This window comes from Bombina bombina, chromosome 5 (genome assembly GCF_027579735.1).
Source record: "Bombina bombina isolate aBomBom1 chromosome 5, aBomBom1.pri, whole genome shotgun sequence".
In the NCBI taxonomy this organism is placed as follows: Eukaryota; Metazoa; Chordata; class Amphibia; order Anura; family Bombinatoridae; genus Bombina; species Bombina bombina.
In genome coordinates this window covers 36,048,541-36,076,182 of record NC_069503.1, presented here as the reverse complement: position 1 = coordinate 36,076,182, position 27,642 = coordinate 36,048,541, and the positions used below count along the sequence as shown (strand labels likewise).

Here is a 27,642-nt window from a genome sequence, read left to right as displayed (position 1 = left end):
CACAGCAGAGCTGTATATATAAAGCTCCTCCCTTCCCTCCCACTTCAGTCATTCGACCGAAGTTAGGAAGAGAAAGGAAAAGCCAAGGTGCAGAGGTGACTGAAGTTTAACAAAATTAAAGACCTGTCTTAGAAAAAACAGGGTGGGCCGTGGACTCATCGTATCGTAAAAGAAACAAATTTATCAGGTAAGAATACATTTCCTTTTCTTTTTACAAGATTCGATGAGTCCACGGATTTCAACCTTACTTGTGGGATACAATACCAAAGCTATAGTACACAGATGAAAAGGGAGGGACAAGACAGGGAACCTAAACGTAAGGCACCACTGCTTGAAGAACTTTTCTCCCAAAAACAGCCCCAAACAAGGCAAAAGTATCAAATTTGTAAAATTTGGAAAAAGTGTGAAGAGAAGACGAAGTTGCAGATTTACAAAACTGTTCAACAGAAGCATCATTTTGGAATGTCCGTGAAGGAAGCCACAGCCCTAGTGGAATAAGCCGTAATTCGATCAGGAGGCTGCTATCCAGCAGTCTCATATGCAAAACGGATGATACTCTTCAGCCAAAAAGAGAGAAAGGTAGCCGTAGCTTTCTGACTCCTATGCTTCCCAGAAAACACAACAAACAGAGAAGACAATTGACTAAAATCCTTAGTTGCCTGTAAGGAAAACTTCAAAGCACGGACCACGTCCAAAATATGTAACAGCCACTCCTTCTTAGATGAAGGATTAGGACACAAGGAAGGAACAACAATTTCCTGATTAATAATTTTATTTGAAAAAACCCTAGGAAGACAACCAGGTTTAGTACATAACACCACCTTATTCGAATGAAAAATAAGATAAGGTGAATCACAATGTAAAGCCTAAAGCTCAGATACTCCATGTAGCAGAAATAGCAACCAAAAATAAAACTTTCCAAGATAATAACTTAATATCTATGGAATGCAGAGGTTCAAAAGGAACCCCATGAAGAACTTTAAGAACTAAATTCAAACTCCAAGGAGGAGCAATTGGTCTAAACACAGGCCTGAATCTAGTCAGAGCCTGACAAAAAGAATGAACATCTGGAACATCTGCCAGACGTTTGTGTAACAAAATAGTTAAAGCAGAAATCTGTCCCTTTAAGGAACCTGCTGACAACCCTTGCTCCAATCCGTCTTGGAGAAAGGACAGAATCCTGGGAAACCTAACCCTACTCCATGAGTAGTCCTTGGATTCGCACCAATAAAGATATTTACTGTAAATTTTTTCTAGTAATAGGCTTACATGTCTGAATCAAGGTATCTATGACCGAATTAGAAAACCCTTGCTTAGATAAAAACAAGCGTTCAATCCCCAAGCAGCTAGCTGTATAGAAACTAGATTCGGATGATGGAAAAGTCCCCGAGTGAGAATGTCTTTCCTCAATGGAAGCTTCCATGGAGGCTGAGATGACATGTCCACCTGGTCGGCAAACCAAGTCCTGCGAGGCCACCCAGGAGTGATGAGGATCACCGGTGCCCTCTCCTGTTTGACTCGAGCAATCCCAGGGAAGGAGAGCAAATGGAGGGAACACATAAGCTAGGCTGAAAGGCCAAGGCATTGCCAAGGCATCTACCAGCTTGGCCTGGGGATCCCTGGACCTGGACCCGTATCTCGGAAGCTTAGCATTCTGACAAGACGCCATAAGATCTAACTCTGGCCTGCCCCATCTGAGAATCAGGTTGGCAAATACCTCCGGATGGAGGTCCCATTCTCCCGGACGAAAAGTCTGACTGCTCAGAAAGTCTGCTTCCCAGTTTTCCACACCTGGGATGTGGATCGCAGATGGAGAACAAGAGTGAGAATCCGCCCACTGAAGTATCTTGGTTACTTCCGTCATCGCCAAGGAACTCCTTGTTCCTCCCTGATGATTGATGTAAGCTACAGTCGTAAGGTCGTCTGACTGGAATCCAATGAATTTGGCCGAAGCCAACTGAGGTCAAACCTGAAGGGCAGTGAATATTGCTCTCAACTCTAGGATATTGAAGGGAAGGAGAGACTCTGTTCGAGTCCATACACCCTGGGCCCTCAGGGGGTTCCAGACTGCTCCCCAGCCTATCAGGCTGGTATCCGTTGTCACTATCACCCAAGAGGATCTGTGGAAGCATGTCCCCTGGGATAGATGATCCAGTGACAACCACCATAGAAGAGAGTCCCTTGTTTTCTGATCTAGATTTATTTGAGGAGACAAATTTGTATAATCTCCATGCCACTATCTGAGCATGTTCAGTTGCAGAGGCCTGAGATGAAACCGAGCAAAGGGCATGATGTCCATTGCTGCTACCATCAATCCAATTACCTCCATGCACTGAGACACTACCGGCCGAGGATTGGTCTGAAGAGCTCGGCATGTGTTCAGAATCTTTAAATTTTCTGACCTCCGTCAAAAGAATTGCATGGATAGAGAGTCGATTAGAGTTCCCAAGAAAGGAACCCTTGTCTGTGGAACTAGCAAACTCTTTTCCAGATTTACCTTCCACCCATGAGTCCTCGGGAAGGAAAGAACAATGTCGGTAAGAGACCTTGTCAGCTGAGAAGATGATGACTGGGTCAGAATATCGTCCAGATAAGGCGCCACTGCAAAGCCCCGCGGTCTTAGAACCACCAACAGAGACCCCAGAACCTTTGTGAAAATTCTGGGTGCCGTGGCCAGACCGAAAGAAAGAGTCCCAAACTGAAAATGTTTGTCCAGGAAGACAAACCTCAGGAACTTGTAATGATCTTCTGTGGATAGGAACATGAAGATATGCAACCCTTAAAACCACGGTAGTCAAAAATGGACCCTTCTAGATCAATGAAAGAATGGTACGAATAGTTTCCATCTTGAATGATGGAACTCTGAGAAACTTGTATAGACTCTTGAGGTCTAAAAAAGGTCGGAACGTTCCCTCTTTTTTGGAACCACAAAGAGAATTGGATAAAAACCCGTCCCCGGTCCTGAATTGGAACAGGACATATTACTCCCATGGAAGAGAGGTCACCTACACAACGTGATAGATAATTGAGAAAGAAGAAACCTTCCTCTGGAGGAGGAATTTCTGAACTCCAACTGATACCCCTGAGACACGAATTGCTAGTGTCCAAGGATCCCGCACATCTCTTATCCAAACCGGGAGAAAGAGAGAAAGACCGCCCCCTACCAGATCCGATCCCTGATCGGGGGTCCACCGTTCATTATTGAATCTCGTTCCCAGACGGGTGCAGTCACCAGGTGCACTTGTCTGGCAATATTACACAAGGCATACCTTGGTGTATATGTATGTATTGGGTACTCTTAAAGCGCGGCTAATCACCCGTAAGAGTCTCAAGCGCTGCTCCTTCCATCGACCTTGAAAGGATGAAAGGCTGAGCGGACCTCGCTGGGGATCGAACCTACAACCCTTGGGCTGCTACAGAGCTTAGCCCCAGTGCCATAGCATGCTGAGCTATCTGTCCGGCTCCATCCTGTTTTAGAAGAAAAGGGAGGGGGAATTCCCTAGAAATTTCAAAGGTAGGACTTCTCATCCTGAGGAAGGAAACATCAGAAATAATATCCTTCCCCAGAACAGGAGTTCAACCATAAGGCTCTGCATGCTTAGATGGAAACTCCCGAACTCTTAGCCGCCAACATGGTAATCTGCAAAGAAGCATCTGTAAGAAATGAATGAGCAAATTTAAGAGCTTTAATTCACCTTCAAACATAAAGACAACGCTATGGTTGCTTTTGTTCCATCCTAAGCTTTCACAAAGGATGAAATCACAAAATTAAACAGCAGAAATGTCGTAATAAACAAAAAGGACCTTACTGCTTCACAAACTGACGGACAGATATTATTTACTTTTCTGTGCAAAGGCAAAGTATAATTGCCTGCAAAGATTGCAATACAGAAATTAATATGCACAGTTGGTCGCCTGCCAATCAGGATTTACGCAAGGCGAAATGTAACCCATCAGCGACAAAAAACCCCATCACGGGTACTGAATGAAAGGCGTTACTATCCTTATCTTAAACAGTAATTAGTTACGTCTCTGAGCAGAAAGAAACCTAGTTTATTTCAGGAACAGGTATTAATTAAAACAGAGACTGAAAACACCCTTTAGTGCCTTTTTATTTTTTATTAAACTACTCAACAGTTCATGTTTAAGGTATTAAAAGGTACTATAGCTTACAGCATCCCAATCTGAAAGGGATTGCTCTGAGACATGGGGAACAGAAAAATAACGTTATTGTTGCTTTTCCATAGTATATAAGCAACCAAACGTATGGAACAGTTGTCCCCTCAGGGAGTTCCTAACGATAAAGGCACTGCTATCTGGGACTGATCAGAATCAGCTAAACCAGCAACGCTTACATCTTTAATTCCCAGTTATTAATGGGACCCCGAATTTTTAAAAAATATTGTAAATACTACGGGCTGGCGACGTCTCTCTGTCTATCATGATAGAGAAAGCGTCCCATGCACCAAAAGACTCTCCGGACGGCACGAAAACCGGACAGCTGAGGAGGCATCTGGCGTTCCGTTGGAGATAACAAATGGCGTGCGCTCAATGGCAGGTAACGAATCTCTGCCCATCATGGGCGTAGATAAACAGGAACTGCCCAGAAAGAAATAAACAGGCAAATGGCACGCACATAATGGAGCGTATCGAAGTTTTGCCCATCGTGGGCATATTGATCTCAAGCACCCATGCGGCTAACAATGTATTAAACAAAAACAAAGCTGCTGGGAAAGTTAGCTCACACAGTAGAAACTGAAATAAACGTAACATCTTGTGAAAACACAAAGCAACATAAAAATCCCTGTCGGCTTTACTTTAAACATAAGCCGTAGCGAGCAGGGGCACCTGTTATGAAAAGGGACATTTCAGTTTCATTTTTAACCCCTTATCTGCTAAAACTAGAAACACCCTGCCTGCCAGCTTCCTTTCAGGAATAGAAACCGTAAGACGCAGGGATACGCAACATGTCAAATATAACACCCTCACAACAGTCCTAGATAACACCAAAGAGTGAGATAGGATAACCCTCCCTGTCGGCTGTTAAACTAGGTAGAAGCCGCTGGGGTTTATACAGAGTGAAGAGACAACATGTTGCTTCTGAATACAGAGCTGCCCTTGAAAAACTAACCCCCATTTCAGGGATATATTTTTAAATATAAAGTGCCAACTCCTTTCTGTGTACATACCAGAACTGAACCCAAGACTCATGGTTCCCAGCTTGTTGCTTTTTCTCTGAGCCAGCAGAGGGGTTTCCAGAAAAAAAGCTTAGCACTTACCTTTAGAAGGCTGCCCGGCAGCAAGGCATCTCATCCGGCTTGTGAAGTTCTCTCCTCCCGTTCACATTGGCCTGGGGAAACAAAAAGTACTGAGCATTTTCTCCCTCAGACTTTTACAAACAGGGGAGCATACAATCTATGGGAGGCGCAGCGAGAATAAAATCCCACAAGTTCCCATTGCTTTAAAGCCACCAAATGCTTCTCTTTTCACTGAAGATACTGATCTGGTCGAGGCTACACCCCAGAACAAAAAAGCACACTGTGGCACTACTTTAAAAATAATAAACTCTTGATTGAAGAATCTATAACTAACACCTCAATCTGCCTCTTCCTATCACTAACACAGGCAAAGAGAATGACTGGAATTGGAGGGAAGGGAGGAGCTATATATACAGCTCTGCTGTGGTGCTCTTTGCCTCCTCCTGCTGACCAGGAGGTGATATCCCACAGGTAAGGATGAAATCCGTCGACTCATCGTATCTTGTAAAAGAAACATACTTACCAAAAGACACCTATCCACATATAGCAGATAGCCAAACCAGTACTGAAACAGTTATCAGTAGAGGTAATGGTATATGAGAGTATATCGTCGATCTGAAAAGGGAGGTAGGAGATGAATCTCTACGACCGATAAAAGAGAACCTATGAAAAAGACCCCCGTTAGGAAAATCATTGCATTCAATAGGTGATACTCTCCATGTCCCTCTGGCATTCGCTGTACTCTGAGAGGAATCGGGCTTCAAAATGCTGAGAAGCGCATGTCAACGTAGAAATCTTAGCACAAACTTACTTCACTACCTTCATAGGAGGCAAAGTTTGTAAAACTGAATTGTGGGTGTAGTGAGGGGTGTATTTATAGGCATTTTGAGGTTTGGGAAACTTTGCCCCTCCTGGTAGGATTGTATATCCCATACGTCACTAGCTCATGGACTCTTGCCAATTACATGAAAGAAATGATAATCCATTGTTCTCTCTATGTATTGAGCTTTGGTGTTCCAGCCAAATAAAAGATAAGGAAGCAAGTCTGTTTACACAAACTTAGAACATAATGAGATCTGATATCACCTTTAAGTTCAACCCATTGTAATAGGCTGTTGTTTCAAAGCACAAAATCAGCTACTTCATATACACAAATAAGCATGAAAACGGAATTTCTTAAAAATGTTATACTCTGCAGTTGGTATAACAAATCATTTAAAATATATTAATTGAAAAACAATTTTACAGTGTACTGTCCCTTTAAGCATTTTTTAACAATTCAAAATGGCTGCCAAACCACATGACCTATCCACTTCTTTTGAACAAATCTGAATTTTAGTCATAAGATAACTCTATAAACAAAATTTAAAGTCTGTGTCATAAGCGGTTTCGGAGAAGATTTTTGTAGTTTTTTAAAAAAGTGCATACAAAACTAAATGGCCGCCAAGCTATGCAATGCATGGCTTTCAAATTGCAGATACTAATGCTCACTATAGATCTCTACAATTTGCAGAAGTTTCTTAAACATTTGCAAATATTTTATTTCATGAATGCGACTGCGCAGTGCAAATTTTAACTGCAATATTGTCTTTGAGGGTTATGACTATGTGTAATCATGCAACTATTACAAAACGAATGCATAAAGTGCACATTTACGCAATTAAATGTCGATAAAATAGTTAATTTCTCATGGCAGCCATGTTGATTATGGAAAAATCGCAGTTTGAACAAACTTGGTAGAGGACCTTGCAAGGAGTATATGTGCAAAAGTGTGGTTTATTGCACTAAGCGGTTTAAGAGAAAATGTTTAAAGATTTTTGCAAAATGCAAGATGGCTGCTACATCATGTGACCAAGGCACATCTGTTGAGCAATGGCAAATCTAGGTCTTAGCAGCACTGAGCACAGCAAGTTTCAAAGTTGTAACATAAGCAGTTCCAGAGCTGAAGATTTTTAAGCATTTCTCGAATTTTTTTGCACAAAACAATATGGCTGCCTAACCTTATGACCTATGAGTTCAATATTGCATGAGATGTAGCAGAGCAATAGGCTGTACCAGCATACCTGATTTCAAGAGCTTTTCTTTAGCAGTTCAAGAGTTATGGGCAATAGAAAAATAGGCGGAATAATAAAAATAATAATTCTGACATTAACACTAGGTTGTCTCAGCATTTACATAATTTTTTAATGCATTACTTTGATAATATAAAATGTTTTGTCATCAAGTTCGGTTTAAATCTTCCTTATATGACTCTTTCTGCTCATCTTTCTGTATACCTGTTTATTTATCTCTGTCTATTATCTCTCTATATCTGTCTGTTGCAGTGGCATCATTAGGCATGGTGTCACCCGGTGTGGTAACTCATGGTGTCAGCCCCCACCCAAGTAATGTTTTTATATATATTTTATTTTTATATATATGTGTGTGTGTGGGCAGAGGGGAAGACAGACCACTGAAAGGAGGGGGTAACACAAATGAAAGGGGAGAAACACAACTGAAAGGGGGAGAAACAACTGAAAGGGGGGGGCACAACATTCCTGCAAGAGATGAATTGTTTGCTGCAGCTCAGCCCTGGACAACTCAAGTACATAATGAATCCATCATATGTTTATAGTTATGCCATATTCTGATCATCCACAATATATGTAGCAAATGCCATTTCCTAATAAACAAGCACCATAGCAAAACATTTGGGCCGAAAATAAATAACCCAAATATGTCACCATTCAGAACACTTGTGCTGAAGGGCTCGTCTATCTGTAGCATTAACATATTCAGTGGTGCAGTGCACACAGTTAGCGCTCACTGTCATAACTGTACAGCGACAGACAGGGATGGAAGTTGCTTACTTGTCAGCTCAGCTGCACTGCTCCTGGTTGTGTATGGTGCTCCCTGGCTGTCACACCGGAGCTGACTCGAAGCTGCTCCTCCCTCGGCCAGCACTATGCTGTTGCTCACTTCTGGCACCAGATCCCTTTATTTCCATATCACTCAAGCACAACCACAAATAAACCATCCATGTGCATCACAAGCGGGCTTCAGTCAGTAGCTGGCAATTAGAGATAATCCAGTGAGATGCTCAGGACCACTCTAGCACCCACTGTTCTGCTGTAACAGTATTCCTCAAATGGGGGAGGCACTTTGGGTGGCTGAGCGTTACAGTCTGGAGGACTGTTAAAGCCAGTGTGTGGCGCAGCACCGAACATCAATAATGACGTCACTTAATCTCGAGCATGATGCTTAGTTAGGGAAGCCCTGGCCCCTGCCTCTGTGCTAAACACCCCCTGCATCTGCCTTAGCATGGAGGACTCCTTGGCCATTCTTTCTTGCAAGGGACCACCACCAGCACATCATTAGGAGGAAAAAAAAAAACGGTGTCATAATTAATGAATGTTTGGAGGGTGTCAACCGGGTGCGGTCTGTACTCCCCTAGCGGTCTGTACTCCCCTAGTGGTCTGTTAATATGTTAGTAACTATCTACTAGTCTGTATCTATTTATATATCTGTCTCTTTATGACTGTTTTCTATCCATTTGTATATATATATATATATATATATATATATATGTATATATATATATATATATATGTCTTTATCTGTTTATCTGTTTATGTATATACCTTTCTGTCAGTCTGTCTACCAAACTGTATATATCTGGCTATATCTAGCTATCGTCGTTGTGTGTGTATTAAATTAAACATTATAACACTCAATCCTTTACTGGCAGACCAAAAAATGGTAAAATATATTTTAAGGCCACACCCTCAACCACGGCCATTTGCAAAGTCTCAGGGAATCGGCTGGGCAAAAGGTGGCAACCCTACTTTCTAAACATGTGAAAGGTTTCTACCCTTGTGAATCCTTTCATGCTTTTTCAGATTATCTATTCGTGTAAAACTTTTTCCACATTCTGTACATGTGAATGGCTTTTCTCCTGTGTGAATCCTTTCATGCTTTTTCAGATCACTCTTTAGTGTAAAACCATTTCCACACTCTGTACATGTGAACGGCTTTTCTCCTGTGTGAATCCTTTCATGCTTTTTTAGAGAACTCTTTTCTGTAAAACTTTTTCCACACTCTGTACATGTGAACTGCTTTTCTCCTGTGTGACTCATTTCATGACTTTTCAGATTATCTATTCGTGTAAAACTTTTTCCACACTCTGTACATGTGAACGGCTTTTCTCCTGTGTGAATCCTTTCATGCTTTTTCAGACCACTCTTTAGTGTAAAACCATTTCCACACTCTGTACATGTGAACGGCTTTTCTCCTGTGTGAATCCTTTCATGCTTTTTTAGAGAACTCTTTTCTGTAAAACTTTTTCCACACTCTGTACATGTGAACGGCTTTTCTCCTGTGTGAATCCTTTCATGCTTTTTCAGATCACTCTTTAGTGTAAAACTTTTCCCACACTCTGTACATGTGAACGGCTTTTCTCCTGTGTGAATCCTTTCATGCTTTTTCAGATCACTCTTTAGTGTAAAACCATTTCCACACTCTGTACATGTGAACGGCTTTTCTCCTGTGTGAATCTTTTCATGACTTTTCAGACTAGTTATTCGTGTAAAACTTTTTCCACACTCTATACATGTGAACGGCTTTTCTCCTGTGTGAATCTTTTCATGACTTTTCAGACTAGTTATTCGTGTAAAACTTTCTCCGCACTCTGTACATGTGAAAGGCTTTTCTCCTGTGTGACTCATTTTATGAGTTTTCAGATTACTTTTTTCTGTAAAACTTTTTCCACACTCTGTACATGTGAAAGGCTTTTCTCCTGTGTGACTCCTTTCATGAGTTTTCAGTCTATTTATTCGTGTAAAACATTTCCCACACTCTGTACATGTGAAAGGCTTTTCTCCTGTGTGACTTCTTTCATGAGTTTTCAGATTACTTTTTTGTGTAAAACATTTCCCACACTCTGCACATGTGAAAGGCTTTTCTCCTGTGTGACTCCTTTCATGAGTTTTCAGATTACTTTTATCTGGAAAACTTTTTCCACACTCTGTACATGTGTGTGGCTTCTTACTAGTGTTTATTTTGTGGTGTTCTAGTAGATGAGACTTCCATCTAAAGCTTTTCTCACATTCTGTAGATTTGAAAAGTTTCTCCTTTGTATGAATCATTTGGTTAGACTGAAGACTTTTCCCTTCTTTAATATATTTTGAAAACTCAGTAAATATGTGTGGTTTATCTTCTGGGATAATCATTTCACTAGATAAGTCATAAATATTGTCCTCTTGTTCGATGACTAAATTTCTCTCTGCACATAATGATTGCTTCCCTGTTCCTGCCAATTCATCATCATCTTTAAATATCTGCTGTGATATCCCCAATGTTTGTGAATAGTCATTAGTGTCTTCGATCTTTGGAGTTTGCGGCATCATTCTGATGCTTCCTGTAGTGAAGGATGGATATGAACTATTCACGTGTTTGTCTACATAAAAAAATGTAATTAAGAAAAATAAGACTTTATTCTTTATAATATAATCCATCTCAATAAAAAACACATTTTTTATACTAAAACATGTCTTCTGTTTTATATTTTTACATTTATTTACCTGTAAATCACAAATTAAAAAGGATGACATATAATATAAACATTACTACATCATAGACACTTTGTCTTAGGAGCTGTCAGGCTCGTTTTTGTGGATTTTAATATCTGAACAAATAAAGCTCAAAACTTGATTTAATACAAGTGCCTTGTAGTCCTGCTTGGTCTCTCTGTTATATTGATTACTACATCATAGTAAACTTAATTACTGATGAAAACAAGCTATAGGGCCGCATTAAACAAAGTGCATGTGGATAATGTTCTCAGCCAGGGAACAAGTACATCTGTATTCTGGGCAGGAGAGGTGGCATCCACCATCCTCATTTAACATTGCACAAGCAACTGCAAATACAGCCCTGCCCGGCTCATGCTTAACCAGTTGGTTGAGAACATGATGTCTTAATCATCACAGACACAGACTAATTATCAGTGTGAGATGTTTTGAGAGGGTGTGGTTGTTTGATTTATATAAACAGCCAAAAACTGCTTTAGTTTAATAAAACTCACTGTAAAATTAAACACAAATCAGTGGTGGTTCTGGGGTGGGGAGCACTTGGGAAAAAGGTAGGCATAGGTGTAGTTATGGGTGTTCCATGAGCGAGGTCAGGGCAGGGGAAGATGGAGTTGCAGGTGTTCTGAGTAATGAACATGGTCTGGGGGTGATGTTAGGCAGTTGTAGGACATGGTCTGTCTAAAAGGACAGGGGGGAGTAGTATTTTTTACCCTCCTCCTCAACCCGATGGATGTTGCTCCTTCTTTATAATGGTCACTGAAATAAATGTTCTTAAAGATGCAGATATAAATGTAATAGTTTATATTTGTTTAATGACTGATTTATTCTATATTCACAGTAATTAAAGTCAGCATAATATCTATTTTACTCACCTTACACATATGAGTTCATGCTGATAACAGGCTCCAATGTCTGTGCTCAGGAAGAAGGTTCCCTTATTCACTCCAGTTACATCAGTGCTCTGGCCATGTCTGTAAAAAGTATATTAAATGGTTTAGACAGATAATAATAAATAATGGTTCTGACTAACTGTACGTATGGTATAATTAAAGGCACACATAACAATTCATGTGATACAGATCAGCTGCTTAGGTTATTACATATGTGCTATTGATTCAGCACAAGCATTTAGTACAGTTAGCTCTGTGAGTTTTATAATTACATTGCATGTGATACAGATCAGCTGATTAGGTTATTACATATGTGCTATTGATTCAGCACAAGCATTTAGTACAGGTAGTTCTGTGGGTGTTATAATTACCCCTTAAATATGAATCTTCCCAGATCTACACAACATAATGGTAGAAAATCAATTTAAGTGGGACCATATCACAACTTTACAAATATATTATAATCTTTGTTTTCTATCATTTCTATGAAACAAGATTTTCTCCTGAAACAAATGTTAAATATCAGTTGTTTAAATAAAAGTTAAATTGGATACTGCAGTATTGGTATTGTACTCCCTACTAATTCTCACTGTCAGACATTTTGTTATGTGCTCCACCCCCAGTCCTTTAACTTCTCTTGGTCAATGCTGAGTTGTCTTAAATCACACTACATATGGGGTGTGGGAGAGAAAACACTTAAATGTTAATTTCAATTGTTTTCCTGGATAAAGTTAAGAAAATATAAGAATTTGTGTTTACATAGAGTGATAATATAATGAGATGTTCTTTTGACAAATTCAGTCCATTTAAAAGAACCATAAAATATAGAATTACAAAACCACAGATGCATAATAAAAATACAATGCAATAAAACTTACTATGAATTTAAAAGAGCAGTAGATTGTTTTCTGATAAATGTAGTTCTGCCTCTGTACCATGTGACAGCTATCAGCCAATAACAGACTCATATGTTTATATAATGTGATCTCCTGCATATGCTAAGTAGGAGCCGGAGCCTCAGGTCATTTAAAAGGCTGTGTACAATTTAATAATGAAAATAAATTACAGACAGCAGTTATTTTATATAAAAATAAAGCTAAAGGTGAAATTTCCCATACACTTTATACTATTTTATACACCGGTAAAATAAGTCAATAGAAACACATTAAAGGGACAGCAAAGTCACAATTACACTTTTATGATTCAAATTTAAACAACTTTCCAATTTCCTTCTATTATCAAATCTGCTTTATTCCCTTGGGGACCTTTGTGACAAAGCAAAAAATGCACTATGGTGCGCTAGCTGCTGATTAGTGGCACATACAAGCCTCTTGTCATTGGCTCACCTTATCTGCTCAGCTAGCTCCCAGTATCGTATTGCTGCTGCTTCAATAAAGGATATCTAGAGAATGAAGAAAATATCATAATAGAAGTCAGTTGGAAAGTTGTTGAAAATTATATGTTCTATTTAAATAATGAAAAACATTTGGGGTTTCTTGTTATTTTAAGTGAAAAACAAATTTACAGGACACTGTCCCTTTAAGTCTGTGATTATGTGACAAAAACAGCAGCTGAAGGTGCAGAATACACTTACTAAGGTCTTTACTAACAACAAGAATCAGTCACAGATCAGTGGGATAAACGTTCTGATGATAAACAGGTGCAGCTAATAGAAAACATAATTTATGTAAGAACTTACCTGATAAATTCATTTCTTTCATATTGGCAAGAGTCCATGAGCTAGTGACGTATGGGATATACAATCCTACCAGGAGGGGCAAAGTTTCCCAAACCTCAAAATGCCTATAAATACACCCCTCACCACACCCACAATTCAGTTTAACAAATAGCCAAGTAGTGGGGTGATAAAATAAAAAGTAAAAAAGCATACAAAAAGAGGAACTGGAAATATAATTGTGCTTTTATACAAAAAATCATAACAACCATAAAAAGGGTGGGCCTCATGGACTCTTCCCAATATGAAAGAAATTAATTTTTCAGGTAAGTTCTTACATAAATTATGTTTTCTTTCATGTAATTGTCAAGAGTCCATGATCTAGTGACTAATGGGATAGAAATAACCAAGATATGGAAGACCAAAGATGAGTAACTAGAAAAGGAAGGGATAAAATAAAAACAGCTATTTCCGCTGAAAAAATTAAATCCACAAAAAAATAAGTCTTTCTTATAAATTAGAAGAAAAAAAACTTAAATTGTAAGCAGAAGAATCAAACTGAGACAGCTGCCTGAAGAACTTTTCTACCAAAGACTGCTTCAGAAGAAGCAAATACAACAAAATGGTAAAATTTAGTAAATGTATGCAAAGAAGACCAAGTTGCTGCTTTGCAAATCTGATCAACCGAAGCTTCATTCTTAAAAGCCCAAGAAGTGGCAACTGATCTAGTAGAATGAGCTGTAATTCTCTGAGGCGGAGACTGTCCCGCCTACAAATAAGCCTTGTGAATCAAAAGCTTTAACCAAGATGCCAAAGAAATGGCAGAGGCTTTCTGACCTTTCCTAGGACCAGAAAAAAAAACCCAAATAGACTTGAAGTCTTCCTGAAATCTTTAGTAGCTTCGACATATGTCAAAGCTCTTACAACATCAAAATAATGTAATGATCTTTCAAGAGTATTCTTAGGATTAGGACACAAAGAAGGAACAACCATTTGCCTACTAATGTTGTTAGAATTCACAACCTTAGGAAGGAATTTAAACAAAGTCCACAAAACAGCTTTATCCTGATGGAAAATCAGAAACGGAGACTCACAGGAGAGATCAGACAATTCAGAAACTCTTCTAGCTGAAGAGATAGCCAAAAGAAACAAACAACTTTCCAAGAAAGTAGTTTAATATCCAAACAATGCATAGGCTCAAAAGGAGGAGTCCACAAAGCATTCAAAACCAAATTAAGACTCCAAGGAGGAGAGATTGATTTAACAACAGGTTTGATACGAACTAAAGCCTGAACAAAACAGTGAATATCAGGAAGTTTAGCAATCTTTCTATGAAATAAAACAGAAAGAGCAGAGCTTTGTCCCTTCAAAGTACTTGCAGACAAACCTTTATCCAAACCATCCTGAAGGAACTGTAAAATTCTAGGAATTCTAAAAGAATGCCAAGAAAATTTATTAGAAAAACATCATGAAATATAGGTTTTCCAAACCCGATAATATATCTTCCTTGAAACAGACTTACGAGTCTGTAGCATAGTATTAATCACTGAGTCAGAGAAACCTCTATGACTAAGCATTCAATTTCCATACCTTCAAATTTAGCGATTTTAGATCCCGATGGAAAAATGGCCCTTGAGACAGAAAGTCTGGCCTTAAAGGATGTGGCCATGGTTGGCAACTGGACATCCGGACAAGATCCGCATACCAAAACCTGTGAGGCCATGCTGGTGCTATCAGAAACACATGCGATTGTTCCATTATGATCTTGGAGATCACCTTTGGAAGAAGAACTAGAGGTGGAAAAATGTAAGCAGGTTGGTAAAAACCAAGGAACTGGTAACGCATCCACCATCTCCGTCTGAGGATCCCTGGACCTGGACAAGAAGCTGGGAAGCTTCTTGTTTAGATGGGAAGCCATTAGATCTGTTTCGGGAAGACCCCACATCTGTACAATCAGATAAAATACATCTAGATGGAGAGACCACTCCCCTGGATGTAAAAACTGACGACTGAGATAATCCGCTTCCCAATTGACTACACCTGGGATATGTATTGCAGAAATTAGACAGGAGTTGGATTCCACCCAAGAAAGTATCTGAGATACGTCTTTCATCGCTAAAGGACTGAGAATCCCCCCTGATGATTGACATATGCCACAGTTGTGATATTGTCTGTCTGAAAATGAATGAATGATTCTCTCTTTAATAGAGGCCAAGCATAAAGAGCCCTGAAAATAGCACAGAGTTCTAAAATATTGATTGGTAACCTTGCCTTGTGAGCATTACAAACTCCTTGTACTGTCAGAGACCCCCAGAAAGCTCCCCAACCTGTGAGACTTGCATCTGTTAAAATCACAGTCCAGGAAGGACAAACAAAACAGGCCCATTGAAGAATCCGATGATGGTCCAACCACCAGGACAGAGAGAGTTGAATGTTGGCATTTAAGTATATCAACTGTGATATCCGAGTATAATCGCTGCACCATTGATTCAGCATGCAAAGCTGCAGAGTTCTCATATGAAAACGAGCAAAGGCCAAACGAAAGAGCAACAAATTGGTAATGCTTGTCTAGAAAAGAGAATCTCAGAAACCGATAGTGGTCTGGATAAATCGGAATGTGAAGATACGCATCCTGTAAGTCTATTGAGGATATGTAATGACCTTGCTGTACAAAAGGCAGAGTAGTCCTCATAGACACCATCATTTACAAGTTCAGAAAGAGAGTGAGACTATATACTAATGTGCAGTACAGAGGCAAGCTGCTAAGGTAACATTTTTTTAGTTCAGTAAGAGAGTGAGACTATATAATAGTGTGCAGTACAGAGGCAAGCTGCTAAGGTACATTTATAAGTTCAGAAAGAGAGTGAGACTATAAACTAGTGTGCAGTACAGAGGCAAGCTGCTAAGGTAACATTAATAAGTCAGTAAGAGAGTGAGACTATATACTAGTGTGCAGTACAGAGGCAAGCTGCTAAGGTAACATTAATAAGTCAGTAAGAGAGTGAGACTATAAACTAGTGTGCAGTACAGAGGCAAGCTGCTAAGGTAACATTAATAAGTTCAGTAAGAGAGTGAGACTATATACTAGTGTGCAGTACAGAGGCAAACTGCTAAGGTAACATTTATAAGTTCAGTAAGAGAGTGAGACTATATTCTAGTGTGCAGTACAGAGGCAAGCTACTAAGGTAAAATTAATAAGTCAGAAAGAGAGTGAGACTATATACTAGTGTGTAGTACAGAGGCAAGCTGCTAAGGTAACATTTATAAGTCAGAAAGAGAGTGAGACTATATACTAGTGTGCAGTACAGAGGCAAGCTGCTAAGGTAACATTAAGAGAGAGACTATATACTAGTGTGCAGTACAGAGGCAAGCTGCTAAGGTAACATATATAAGTTCAGTAAGAGAGTGAGACTATATACTAGTGTGCAGTACAGAGGCAAGCTGCTAAGGTAACATATATAAGTTCAGTAAGAGAGTGAGACTATATACTAGTGTGCAGTACAGAGGCAAGCTGCTAAGGTAACATTAATAAGTCAGAAAGAGAGTGAGACTATATACTAATGTGCAGTACAGAGGCAAGCTGCTAAGGTAACATTTTTTTAGTTCAGTAAGAGAGTGAGACTATATAATAGTGTGCAGTACAGAGGCAAGCTGCTAAGGTACATTTATAAGTTCAGAAAGAGAGTGAGACTATAAACTAGTGTGCAGTACAGAGGCAAGCTGCTAAGGTAACATTAATAAGTCAGTAAGAGAGTGAGACTATATACTAGTGTGCAGTACAGAGGCAAGCTGCTAAGGTAACATTAATAAGTCAGTAAGAGAGTGAGACTATAAACTAGTGTGCAGTACAGAGGCAAGCTGCTAAGGTAACATTAATAAGTTCAGTAAGAGAGTGAGACTATATACTAGTGTGCAGTACAGAGGCAAACTGCTAAGGTAACATTTATAAGTTCAGTAAGAGAGTGAGACTATATTCTAGTGTGCAGTACAGAGGCAAGCTACTAAGGTAAAATTAATAAGTCAGAAAGAGAGTGAGACTATATACTAGTGTGTAGTACAGAGGCAAGCTGCTAAGGTAACATTTATAAGTCAGAAAGAGAGTGAGACTATATACTAGTGTGCAGTACAGAGGCAAGCTGCTAAGGTAACATTAATAAGTCAGTAAGAGAGAGACTATATACTAGTGTGCAGTACAGAGGCAAGCTGCTAAGGTAACATATATAAGTTCAGTAAGAGAGTGAGACTATATACTAGTGTGCAGTACAGAGGCAAGCTGCTAAGGTAACATATATAAGTTCAGTAAGAGAGTGAGACTATATACTAGTGTGCAGTACAGAGGCAAGCTGCTAAGGTAACATTAATAAGTCAGAAAGAGAGTGAGACTATATACTAGTGTGCAGTACAGAGGCAAGCTGCTAAGGTAACATTAATAAGTCAGTAACAGATTGAGACTATATACTAGTGTGTAGTACAGAGGCAAGCTGCTAATGTAACATTAATAAGTCAGTAACAGAGTGAAACTATATACTAGTGTGCAGTACAGAGGCAAGCTGCTAAGGTAACATTAATAAGTCAGTAACAGATTGAGACTATATACTAGTGTGTAGTACAGAGGCAAGCTGCTAAGGTAACATTAATAAGTCAGTAAGAGAGTGAGACTATATACTAATGTGCAGTACAGAAGCAAGCTGCTAAGGTAACATTAATAAGTCAGTAAGAGAGTGAGACTATATACTAGTGTGCAGTACAGAGGCAAGCTGCTAAGGTAACATGTATAAGTTCAATAAGAGAGTGAGACTATATACTAGTGTGCAGTACAGAGGCAAGCTGCTAAGGTAACATTAATAAGTTCAGTAAGAGATTGAGACTATATACTAGTGTGCAGTACAGAGGCAAGCTGCTAAGGTAACATTAATAAGTCAGTAAGAGAGTGAAACTATATACTAGTGTGCAGTACAAAGGCAAGCTGCTAAGGTAACATTAAGAGAGAGACTACATACTAGTGTGCAGTACAGAGGCAAGCTGCTAAGGTAACATTAGTAAGTCAGTAAGAGAGTGAGACATATACTAGTGTGCAGTACAGAGGCAAGCTGCTAAGGTAACATTAATAAGTCAGTAACAGATTGAGACTATATACTAGTGTGTAGTACAGAGGCAAGCTGCTAAGGTAACATTAATAAGTCAGTAAGAGAGTGAGACTATATACTAGTGTGCAGCACAGAGGCAAGCTGCTAAGGTAACATTAATAAGTCAGTAAGAGAGTGAGACTATATACTAGTGTGCAGTACAGAGGCAAGCTGCTAAGGTAACATTAATAAGTCAGTAAGAGAGTGAGACTATATACTAGTGTGCAGTACAGAGGCAAGCTGCTAAGGTAACATTTATAAGTCAGTAAGAGATTGAGACTATATACTAGTGTGCAGTACAGAGGCAAGCTGCTAAGGTAACATTAATTAGTCAGTAAGAGAGTGAAACTATATACTAGTGTGCAGTACAGAGGCAAGCTGCTAAGGTAACATTAATAAGTCAGTAAGAGAGTGAGACTATATACTAGTGTGCAGTACAGAGGCAAGCTGCTAAGGTAACATTAATAAGTCAGTAAGAGAGTGAGACTATATACTAGTGTGCAGTACAGAGGCAAGCTGCTAAGGTAACATTTATAAGTCAGTAAGAGATTGAGACTATATACTAGTGTGCAGCACAGAGGCAAGCTGCTAAGGTAACATTAATAAGTCAGAAAGAGAGTGAGACTATATACTAGTGTGCAGTACAGAGGCAAACTGCTAAGGTAACATTAATAAGTCAGTAAGAGAGTGAGACTATATACTAGTGTGCAGTACAGAGGCAAGCTGCTAAGGTAACATTAATTAGTCAGTAAGAGAGTGAAACTATATACTAGTGTGCAGTACAGAGGCAAGCTGCTAAGGTAACATTAATAAGTCAGTAAGAGAGTGAGACTATATACTAGTGTGCAGTACAGAGGCAAGCTGCTAAGGTAACATTAATTAGTCAGTAAGAGAGTGAAACTATATACTAGTGTGCAGTACAGAGGCAAGCTGCTAAGGTAACATTAATAAGTCAGTAAGAGAGTGAGACTATATACTAGTGTGCAGTACAGAGGCAAGCTGCTAAGGTAACATTAATAAGTCAGTAAGAGAGTGAGACTGTATACTAGTGTGCAGTACAGAGGCAAGCTGCTAAGGTAACATTAGTAAGTCAGTAAGAGAGAGACTATATACTAGTGTGCAGTACAGAGGCAAGCTGCTAAGGTAACATTAATAAGTCAGTAAGAGATTGAGACTATATACTAGTGTGCAGTACAGAGGCAAGCTGCTAAGGTAACATTAATAAGTCAGTAAGAGAGTGAGACTATATACTAGTGTGCAGTACAGAGGCAAGCTGCTAAGGTAACATGTATAAGTTCAATAAGAGAGTGAGACTATATACTAGTGTGCAGTACAGAGGCAAGCTGCTAAGGTAACATTAATAAGTTCAGTAAGAGATTGAGACTATATACTAGTGTGCAGTACAGAGGCAAGCTGCTAAGGTAACATGTATAAGTTCAATAAGAGAGTGAGACTATATACTAGTGTGCAGTACAGAGGCAAGCTGCTAAGGTAACATTAATAAGTTCAGTAAGAGATTGAGACTATATACTAGTGTGCAGTACAGAGGCAAGCTGCTAAGGTAACATTAATAAGTCAGTAAGAGAGTGAAACTATATACTAGTGTGCAGTACAAAGGCAAGCTGCTAAGGTAACATTAAGAGAGAGACTACATACTAGTGTGCAGTACAGAGGCAAGCTGCTAAGGTAACATTAGTAAGTCAGTAAGAGAGTGAGACATATACTAGTGTGCAGTACAGAGGCAAGCTGCTAAGGTAACATTAATAAGTCAGTAAGAGAGTGAGACTATATACTAGTGTGTAGTACAGAGGCAAGCTGCTAAGGTAACATTAATAAGTCAGTAAGAGAGTGAGACTATATACTAGTGTGCAGCACAGAGGCAAGCTGCTAAGGTAACATTAATAAGTCAGTAAGAGAGTGAGACTATATACTAGTGTGCAGTACAGAGGCAAGCTGCTAAGGTAACATTAATAAGTCAGTAAGAGAGTGAGACTATATACTAGTGTGCAGTACAGAGGCAAGCTGCTAAGGTAACATTTATAAGTCAGTAAGAGATTGAGACTATATACTAGTGTGCAGTACAGAGGCAAGCTGCTAAGGTAACATTAATTAGTCAGTAAGAGAGTGAAACTATATACTAGTGTGCAGTACAGAGGCAAGCTGCTAAGGTAACATTAATAAGTCAGTAAGAGAGTGAGACTATATACTAGTGTGCAGTACAGAGGCAAGCTGCTAAGGTAACATTAATAAGTCAGTAAGAGAGTGAGACTGTATACTAGTGTGCAGTACAGAGGCAAGCTGCTAAGGTAACATTAGTAAGTCAGTAAGAGAGAGACTATATACTAGTGTGCAGTACAGAGGCAAGCTGCTAAGGTAACATATATAAGTTCAGTAAGAGAGTGAGACTATATACTAGTGTGCAGTACAGAGGCAAGCTGCTAAGGTAACATTAATAAGTCAGTAAGAGAGTGAGACTATATACTAGTGTGCAGTACAGAGGCAAGCTGCTAAGGTAACATGTATAAGTTCAATAAGAGAGTGAGACTATATACTAGTGTGCAGTACAGAGGCAAGCTGCTAAGGTAACATTAATAAGTTCAGTAAGAGAGTGAGACTATATTCTAGTGTGCAGTACAGAGGCAAGCTACTAAGGTAAAATTAATAAGTCAGAAAGAGAGTGAGACTATATACTAGTGTGTAGTACAGAGGCAAGCTGCTAAGGTAACATTTATAAGTCAGAAAGAGAGTGAGACTATATACTAGTGTGCAGTACAGAGGCAAGCTGCTAAGGTAACATTAAGAGAGAGACTATATACTAGTGTGCAGTACAGAGGCAAGCTGCTAAGGTAACATATATAAGTTCAGTAAGAGAGTGAGACTATATACTAGTGTGCAGTACAGAGGCAAGCTGCTAAGGTAACATTAATAAGTCAGAAAGAGAGTGAGACTATATACTAATGTGCAGTACAGAGGCAAGCTGCTAAGGTAACATTTTTTTAGTTCAGTAAGAGAGTGAGACTATATAATAGTGTGCAGTACAGAGGCAAGCTGCTAAGGTAACATTAATAAGTTCAGTAAGAGGGTGAGACTATATACTAGTGTGCAGTACAGAGGCAAGCTGCTAAGGTACATTTATAAGTTCAGAAAGAGAGTGAGACTATAAACTAGTGTGCAGTACAGAGGCAAGCTGCTAAGGTAACATTAATAAGTCAGTAAGAGAGTGAGACTATATACTAGTGTGCAGTACAGAGGCAAGCTGCTAAGGTAACATTAATAAGTCAGTAAGAGAGTGAGACTATAAACTAGTGTGCAGTACAGAGGCAAGCTGCTAAGGTAACATTAATAAGTTCAGTAAGAGAGTGAGACTATATACTAGTGTGCAGTACAGAGGCAAACTGCTAAGGTAACATTTATAAGTTCAGTAAGAGAGTGAGACTATATTCTAGTGTGCAGTACAGAGGCAAGCTACTAAGGTAAAATTAATAAGTCAGAAAGAGAGTGAGACTATATACTAGTGTGTAGTACAGAGGCAAGCTGCTAAGGTAACATTTATAAGTCAGAAAGAGAGTGAGACTATATACTAGTGTGCAGTACAGAGGCAAGCTGCTAAGGTAACATTAAGAGAGAGACTATATACTAGTGTGCAGTACAGAGGCAAGCTGCTAAGGTAACATATATAAGTTCAGTAAGAGAGTGAGACTATATACTAGTGTGTAGTACAGAGGCAAGCTGCTAAGGTAACATTAATAAGTCAGTAAGAGAGTGAGACTATATACTAGTGTGCAGTACAGAGGCAAGCTGCTAAGGTAACATATATAAGTTCAGTAAGAGAGTGAGACTATATACTAGTGTGTAGTACAGAGGCAAGCTGCTAAGGTAACATTAATAAGTCAGTAAGAGAGTGAGACTATATACTAGTGTGCAGTACAGAGGCAAGCTGCTAAGGTAACATATATAAGTTCAGTAAGAGAGTGAGACTATATACTAGTGTGCAGTACAGAGGCAAGCTGCTAAGGTAACATTAATAAGTCAGAAAGAGAGTGAGACTATATACTAGTGTGCAGTACAGAGGCAAGCTGCTAAGGTAACATTAATAAGTCAGTAACAGATTGAGACTATATACTAGTGTGTAGTACAGAGGCAAGCTGCTAATGTAACATTAATAAGTCAGTAAGAGAGTGAAACTATATACTAGTGTGCAGTACAGAGGCAAGCTGCTAAAGTAACATTAATAAGCCAGTAACAGATTGAGACTATATACTAGTGTGTAGTACAGAGGCAAGCTGCTAAGGTAACATTAATAAGTCAGTAAGAGAGTGAGACTATATACTAGTGTGAAGTACAGAGGCAAGCTGCTAAGGTAACATTAATAAGTCAGTAACAGAGTGAGACTATATACTAGTGTGCAGTACAGAGGCAAGCTGCTAAGGTAACATATATAAGTTCAGTAAAGAGAGTGAGACTATATACTAGTGTGCAGTACAGAGGCAAGCTGCTAAGGTAACATTAATAAGTCAATAAGAGAGTGAGACTATATACTAGTGTGAAGTACAGAGGCAAGCTGCTAAGGTAACATTAATAAGTCAGTAACAGAGTGAAACTATATACTAGTGTGCAGTACAGAGGCAAGCTGCTAAGGTAACATTAATAAGTCAGTAACAGATTGAGACTATATACTAGTGTGTAGTACAGAGGCAAGCTGCTAAGGTAACATTAATAAGTCAGTAAGAGAGTGAGACTATATACTAATGTGCAGTACAGAAGCAAGCTGCTAAGGTAACATTAATAAGTCAGTAAGAGAGTGAGACTATATACTAGTGTGCAGTACAGAGGCAAGCTGCTAAGGTAACATGTATAAGTTCAATAAGAGAGTGAGACTATATACTAGTGTGCAGTACAGAGGCAAGCTGCTAAGGTAACATTAATAAGTTCAGTAAGAGATTGAGACTATATACTAGTGTGCAGTACAGAGGCAAGCTGCTAAGGTAACATTAAGAGAGAGACTACATACTAGTGTGCAGTACAGAGGCAAGCTGCTAAGGTAACATTAGTAAGTCAGTAAGAGAGTGAGACTATATACTAGTGTGCAGTACAGAGGCAAGCTGCTAAGGTAACATTAATAAGTCAGTAAGAGAGTGAGACTATATACTAGTGTGTAGTACAGAGGCAAGCTGCTAAGGTAACATTAATAAGTCAGTAAGAGAGTGAGACTATATACTAGTGTGCAGCACAGAGGCAAGCTGCTAAGGTAACATTAATAAGTCAGTAAGAGAGTGAGACTATATACTAGTGTGCAGTACAGAGGCAAGCTGCTAAGGTAACATTAATTAGTCAGTAAGAGAGTGAAACTATATACTAGTGTGCAGTACAGAGGCAAGCTGCTAAGGTAACATTAATAAGTCAGTAAGAGAGTGAGACTATATACTAGTGTGCAGTACAGAGGCAAGCTGCTAAGGTAACATTAATAAGTCAGTAAGAGAGTGAGACTGTATACTAGTGTGCAGTACAGAGGCAAGCTGCTAAGGTAACATTAGTAAGTCAGTAAGAGAGAGACTATATACTAGTGTGCAGTACAGAGGCAAGCTGCTAAGGTAACATTAATAAGTCAGTAAGAGATTGAGACTATATACTAGTGTGCAGTACAGAGGCAAGCTGCTAAGGTAACATTAATAAGTTCAGTAAGAGATTGAGACTATATACTAGTGTGCAGTACAGAGGCAAGCTGCTAAGGTAACATGTATAAGTTCAATAAGAGAGTGAGACTATATACTAGTGTGCAGTACAGAGGCAAGCTGCTAAGGTAACATTAATAAGTTCAGTAAGAGATTGAGACTATATACTAGTGTGCAGTACAGAGGCAAGCTGCTAAGGTAACATTAATAAGTCAGTAAGAGAGTGAAACTATATACTAGTGTGCAGTACAAAGGCAAGCTGCTGAGGTAACATTAAGAGAGAGACTACATACTAGTGTGCAGTACAGAGGCAAGCTGCTAAGGTAACATTAGTAAGTCAGTAAGAGAGTGAGACATATACTAGTGTGCAGTACAGAGGCAAGCTGCTAAGGTAACATTAATAAGTCAGTAAGAGAGTGAGACTATATACTAGTGTGTAGTACAGAGGCAAGCTGCTAAGGTAACATTAATAAGTCAGTAAGAGAGTGAGACTATATACTAGTGTGCAGCACAGAGGCAAGCTGCTAAGGTAACATTAATAAGTCAGTAAGAGAGTGAGACTATATACTAGTGTGCAGTACAGAGGCAAGCTGCTAAGGTAACATTAATAAGTCAGTAAGAGAGTGAGACTATATACTAGTGTGCAGTACAGAGGCAAGCTGCTAAGGTAACATTTATAAGTCAGTAAGAGATTGAGACTATATACTAGTGTGCAGTACAGAGGCAAGCTGCTAAGGTAACATTAATTAGTCAGTAAGAGAGTGAAACTATATACTAGTGTGCAGCACAGAGGCAAGCTGCTAAGGTAACATTAATAAGTCAGTAAGAGAGTGAGACTATATACTAGTGTGCAGTACAGAAGCAAGCTGCTAAGGTAACATTAATAAGTCAGTAAGAGAGTGAGACTATATACTAGTGTGCAGTACAGAGGCAAGCTGCTAAGGTAACATTAATAAGTTCAGTAAGAGATTGAGACTATATACTAGTGTGCAGTACAGAGGCAAGCTGCTAAGGTAACATTAATAAGTCAGTAAGAGAGTGAAACTATATACTAGTGTGCAGTACAAAGGCAAGCTGCTAAGGTAACATTAAGAGAGAGACTACATACTAGTGTGCAGTACAGAGGCAAGCTGCTAAGGTAACATTAGTAAGTCAGTAAGAGAGTGAGACATATACTAGTGTGCAGTACAGAGGCAAGCTGCTAAGGTAACATTAATAAGTCAGTAAGAGAGTGAGACTATATACTAGTGTGTAGTACAGAGGCAAGCTGCTAAGGTAACATTAATAAGTCAGTAAGAGAGTGAGACTATATACTAGTGTGCAGCACAGAGGCAAGCTGCTAAGGTAACATTAATAAGTCAGTAAGAGAGTGAGACTATATACTAGTGTGCAGTACAGAGGCAAGCTGCTAAGGTAACATTAATAAGTCAGTAAGAGAGTGAGACTATATACTAGTGTGCAGTACAGAGGCAAGCTGCTAAGGTAACATTAATAAGTCAGTAAGAGAGTGAGACTATATACTAGTGTGCAGTACAGAGCAAGCTGCTAAGGTAACATATATAAGTTCAGTAAGAGAGTGAGACTATATACTAGTGTGCAGTACAGAGGCAAGCTGCTAAGGTAACATTAATAAGTCAGTAAGAGAGTGAGACTATATACTAGTGTGCAGTACAGAGGCAAGCTGCTAAGGTAACATTAATATGTTAGTAAGAGACTGAGACTATATACTAGTGTGCAGTACAGAGGCAAGCTGCTAAGGTAACATTTATAAGTCAGTAAGAGATTGAGACTATATACTAGTGTGCAGTACAGAGGCAAGCTGCTAAGGTAACATTAATTAGTCAGTAAGAGAGTGAAACTATATACTAGTGTGCAGTACAGAGGCAAGCTGCTAAGGTAACATTAATAAGTCAGTAAGAGAGTGAGACTATATACTAGTGTGCAGTACAGAGGCAAGCTGCTAAGGTAACATTAATAAGTCAGTAAGAGAGTGAGACTGTATACTAGTGTGCAGTACAGAGGCAAGCTGCTAAGGTAACATTAGTAAGTCAGTAAGAGAGAGACTATATACTAGTGTGCAGTACAGAGGCAAGCTGCTAAGGTAACATATATAAGTTCAGTAAGAGAGTGAGACTATATACTAGTGTGCAGTACAGAGGCAAGCTGCTAAGGTAACATATATAAGTTCAGTAAGAGAGTGAGACTATATACTAGTGTGCAGTACAGAGGCAAGCTGCTAAGGTAACATTAATAAGTCAGTAAGAGAGTGAGACTATATACTAGTGTGCAGTACAGAGGCAAGCTGCTAAGGTAACATGTATAAGTTCAATAAGAGAGTGAGACTATATACTAGTGTGCAGTACAGAGGCAAGCTGCTAAGGTAACATTAATAAGTTCAGTAAGAGAGTGAGACTATATTCTAGTGTGCAGTACAGAGGCAAGCTACTAAGGTAAAATTAATAAGTCAGAAAGAGAGTGAGACTATATACTAGTGTGTAGTACAGAGGCAAGCTGCTAAGGTAACATTTATAAGTCAGAAAGAGAGTGAGACTATATACTAGTGTGCAGTACAGAGGCAAGCTGCTAAGGTAACATTAAGAGAGAGACTATATACTAGTGTGCAGTACAGAGGCAAGCTGCTAAGGTAACATATATAAGTTCAGTAAGAGAGTGAGACTATATACTAGTGTGCAGTACAGAGGCAAGCTGCTAAGGTAACATTAATAAGTCAGAAAGAGAGTGAGACTATATACTAATGTGCAGTACAGAGGCAAGCTGCTAAGGTAACATTTTTTTAGTTCAGTAAGAGAGTGAGACTATATAATAGTGTGCAGTACAGAGGCAAGCTGCTAAGGTACATTTATAAGTTCAGAAAGAGAGTGAGACTATAAACTAGTGTGCAGTACAGAGGCAAGCTGCTATGGTAACATTAATAAGTCAGTAAGAGAGTGAGACTATAAACTAGTGTGCAGTACAGAGGCAAGCTGCTAAGGTAACATTAATAAGTTCAGTAAGAGAGTGAGACTATATACTAGTGTGCAGTACAGAGGCAAACTGCTAAGGTAACATTTATAAGTTCAGTAAGAGAGTGAGACTATATTCTAGTGTGCAGTACAGAGGCAAGCTACTAAGGTAAAATTAATAAGTCAGAAAGAGAGTGAGACTATATACTAGTGTGTAGTACAGAGGCAAGCTGCTAAGGTAACATTTATAAGTCAGAAAGAGAGTGAGACTATATACTAGTGTGCAGTACAGAGGCAAGCTGCTAAGGTAACATTAAGAGAGAGACTATATACTAGTGTGCAGTACAGAGGCAAGCTGCTAAGGTAACATATATAAGTTCAGTAAGAGAGTGAGACTATATACTAGTGTGCAGTACAGAGGCAAGCTGCTAAGGTAACATATATAAGTTCAGTAAGAGAGTGAGACTATATACTAGTGTGCAGTACAGAGG

The 27,642-nt window shown here is 39.1% G+C and overlaps 1 protein-coding gene across 1 annotated transcript in view; it reads right to left on the bottom strand.

Annotated features, from left to right (window-relative positions):
- LOC128659777 (zinc finger protein 721-like) overlaps positions 1-27,642 on the bottom strand; it is a 183,579-nt gene that overhangs the window by 123,945 nt on the left and 31,992 nt on the right. The window contains exons 2-4 of the mRNA XM_053713352.1: positions 13,062-13,117; positions 11,698-11,796; positions 9,109-10,692 (exon numbers count right to left, since the gene is read on the bottom strand). Coding sequence (XP_053569327.1) covers positions 9,109-10,642 — 1,534 coding nt within the window. The 5' untranslated portion in view covers positions 10,643-10,692; positions 11,698-11,796; positions 13,062-13,117. The remainder of the gene's footprint in view (positions 1-9,108; positions 10,693-11,697; positions 11,797-13,061; positions 13,118-27,642) is intronic.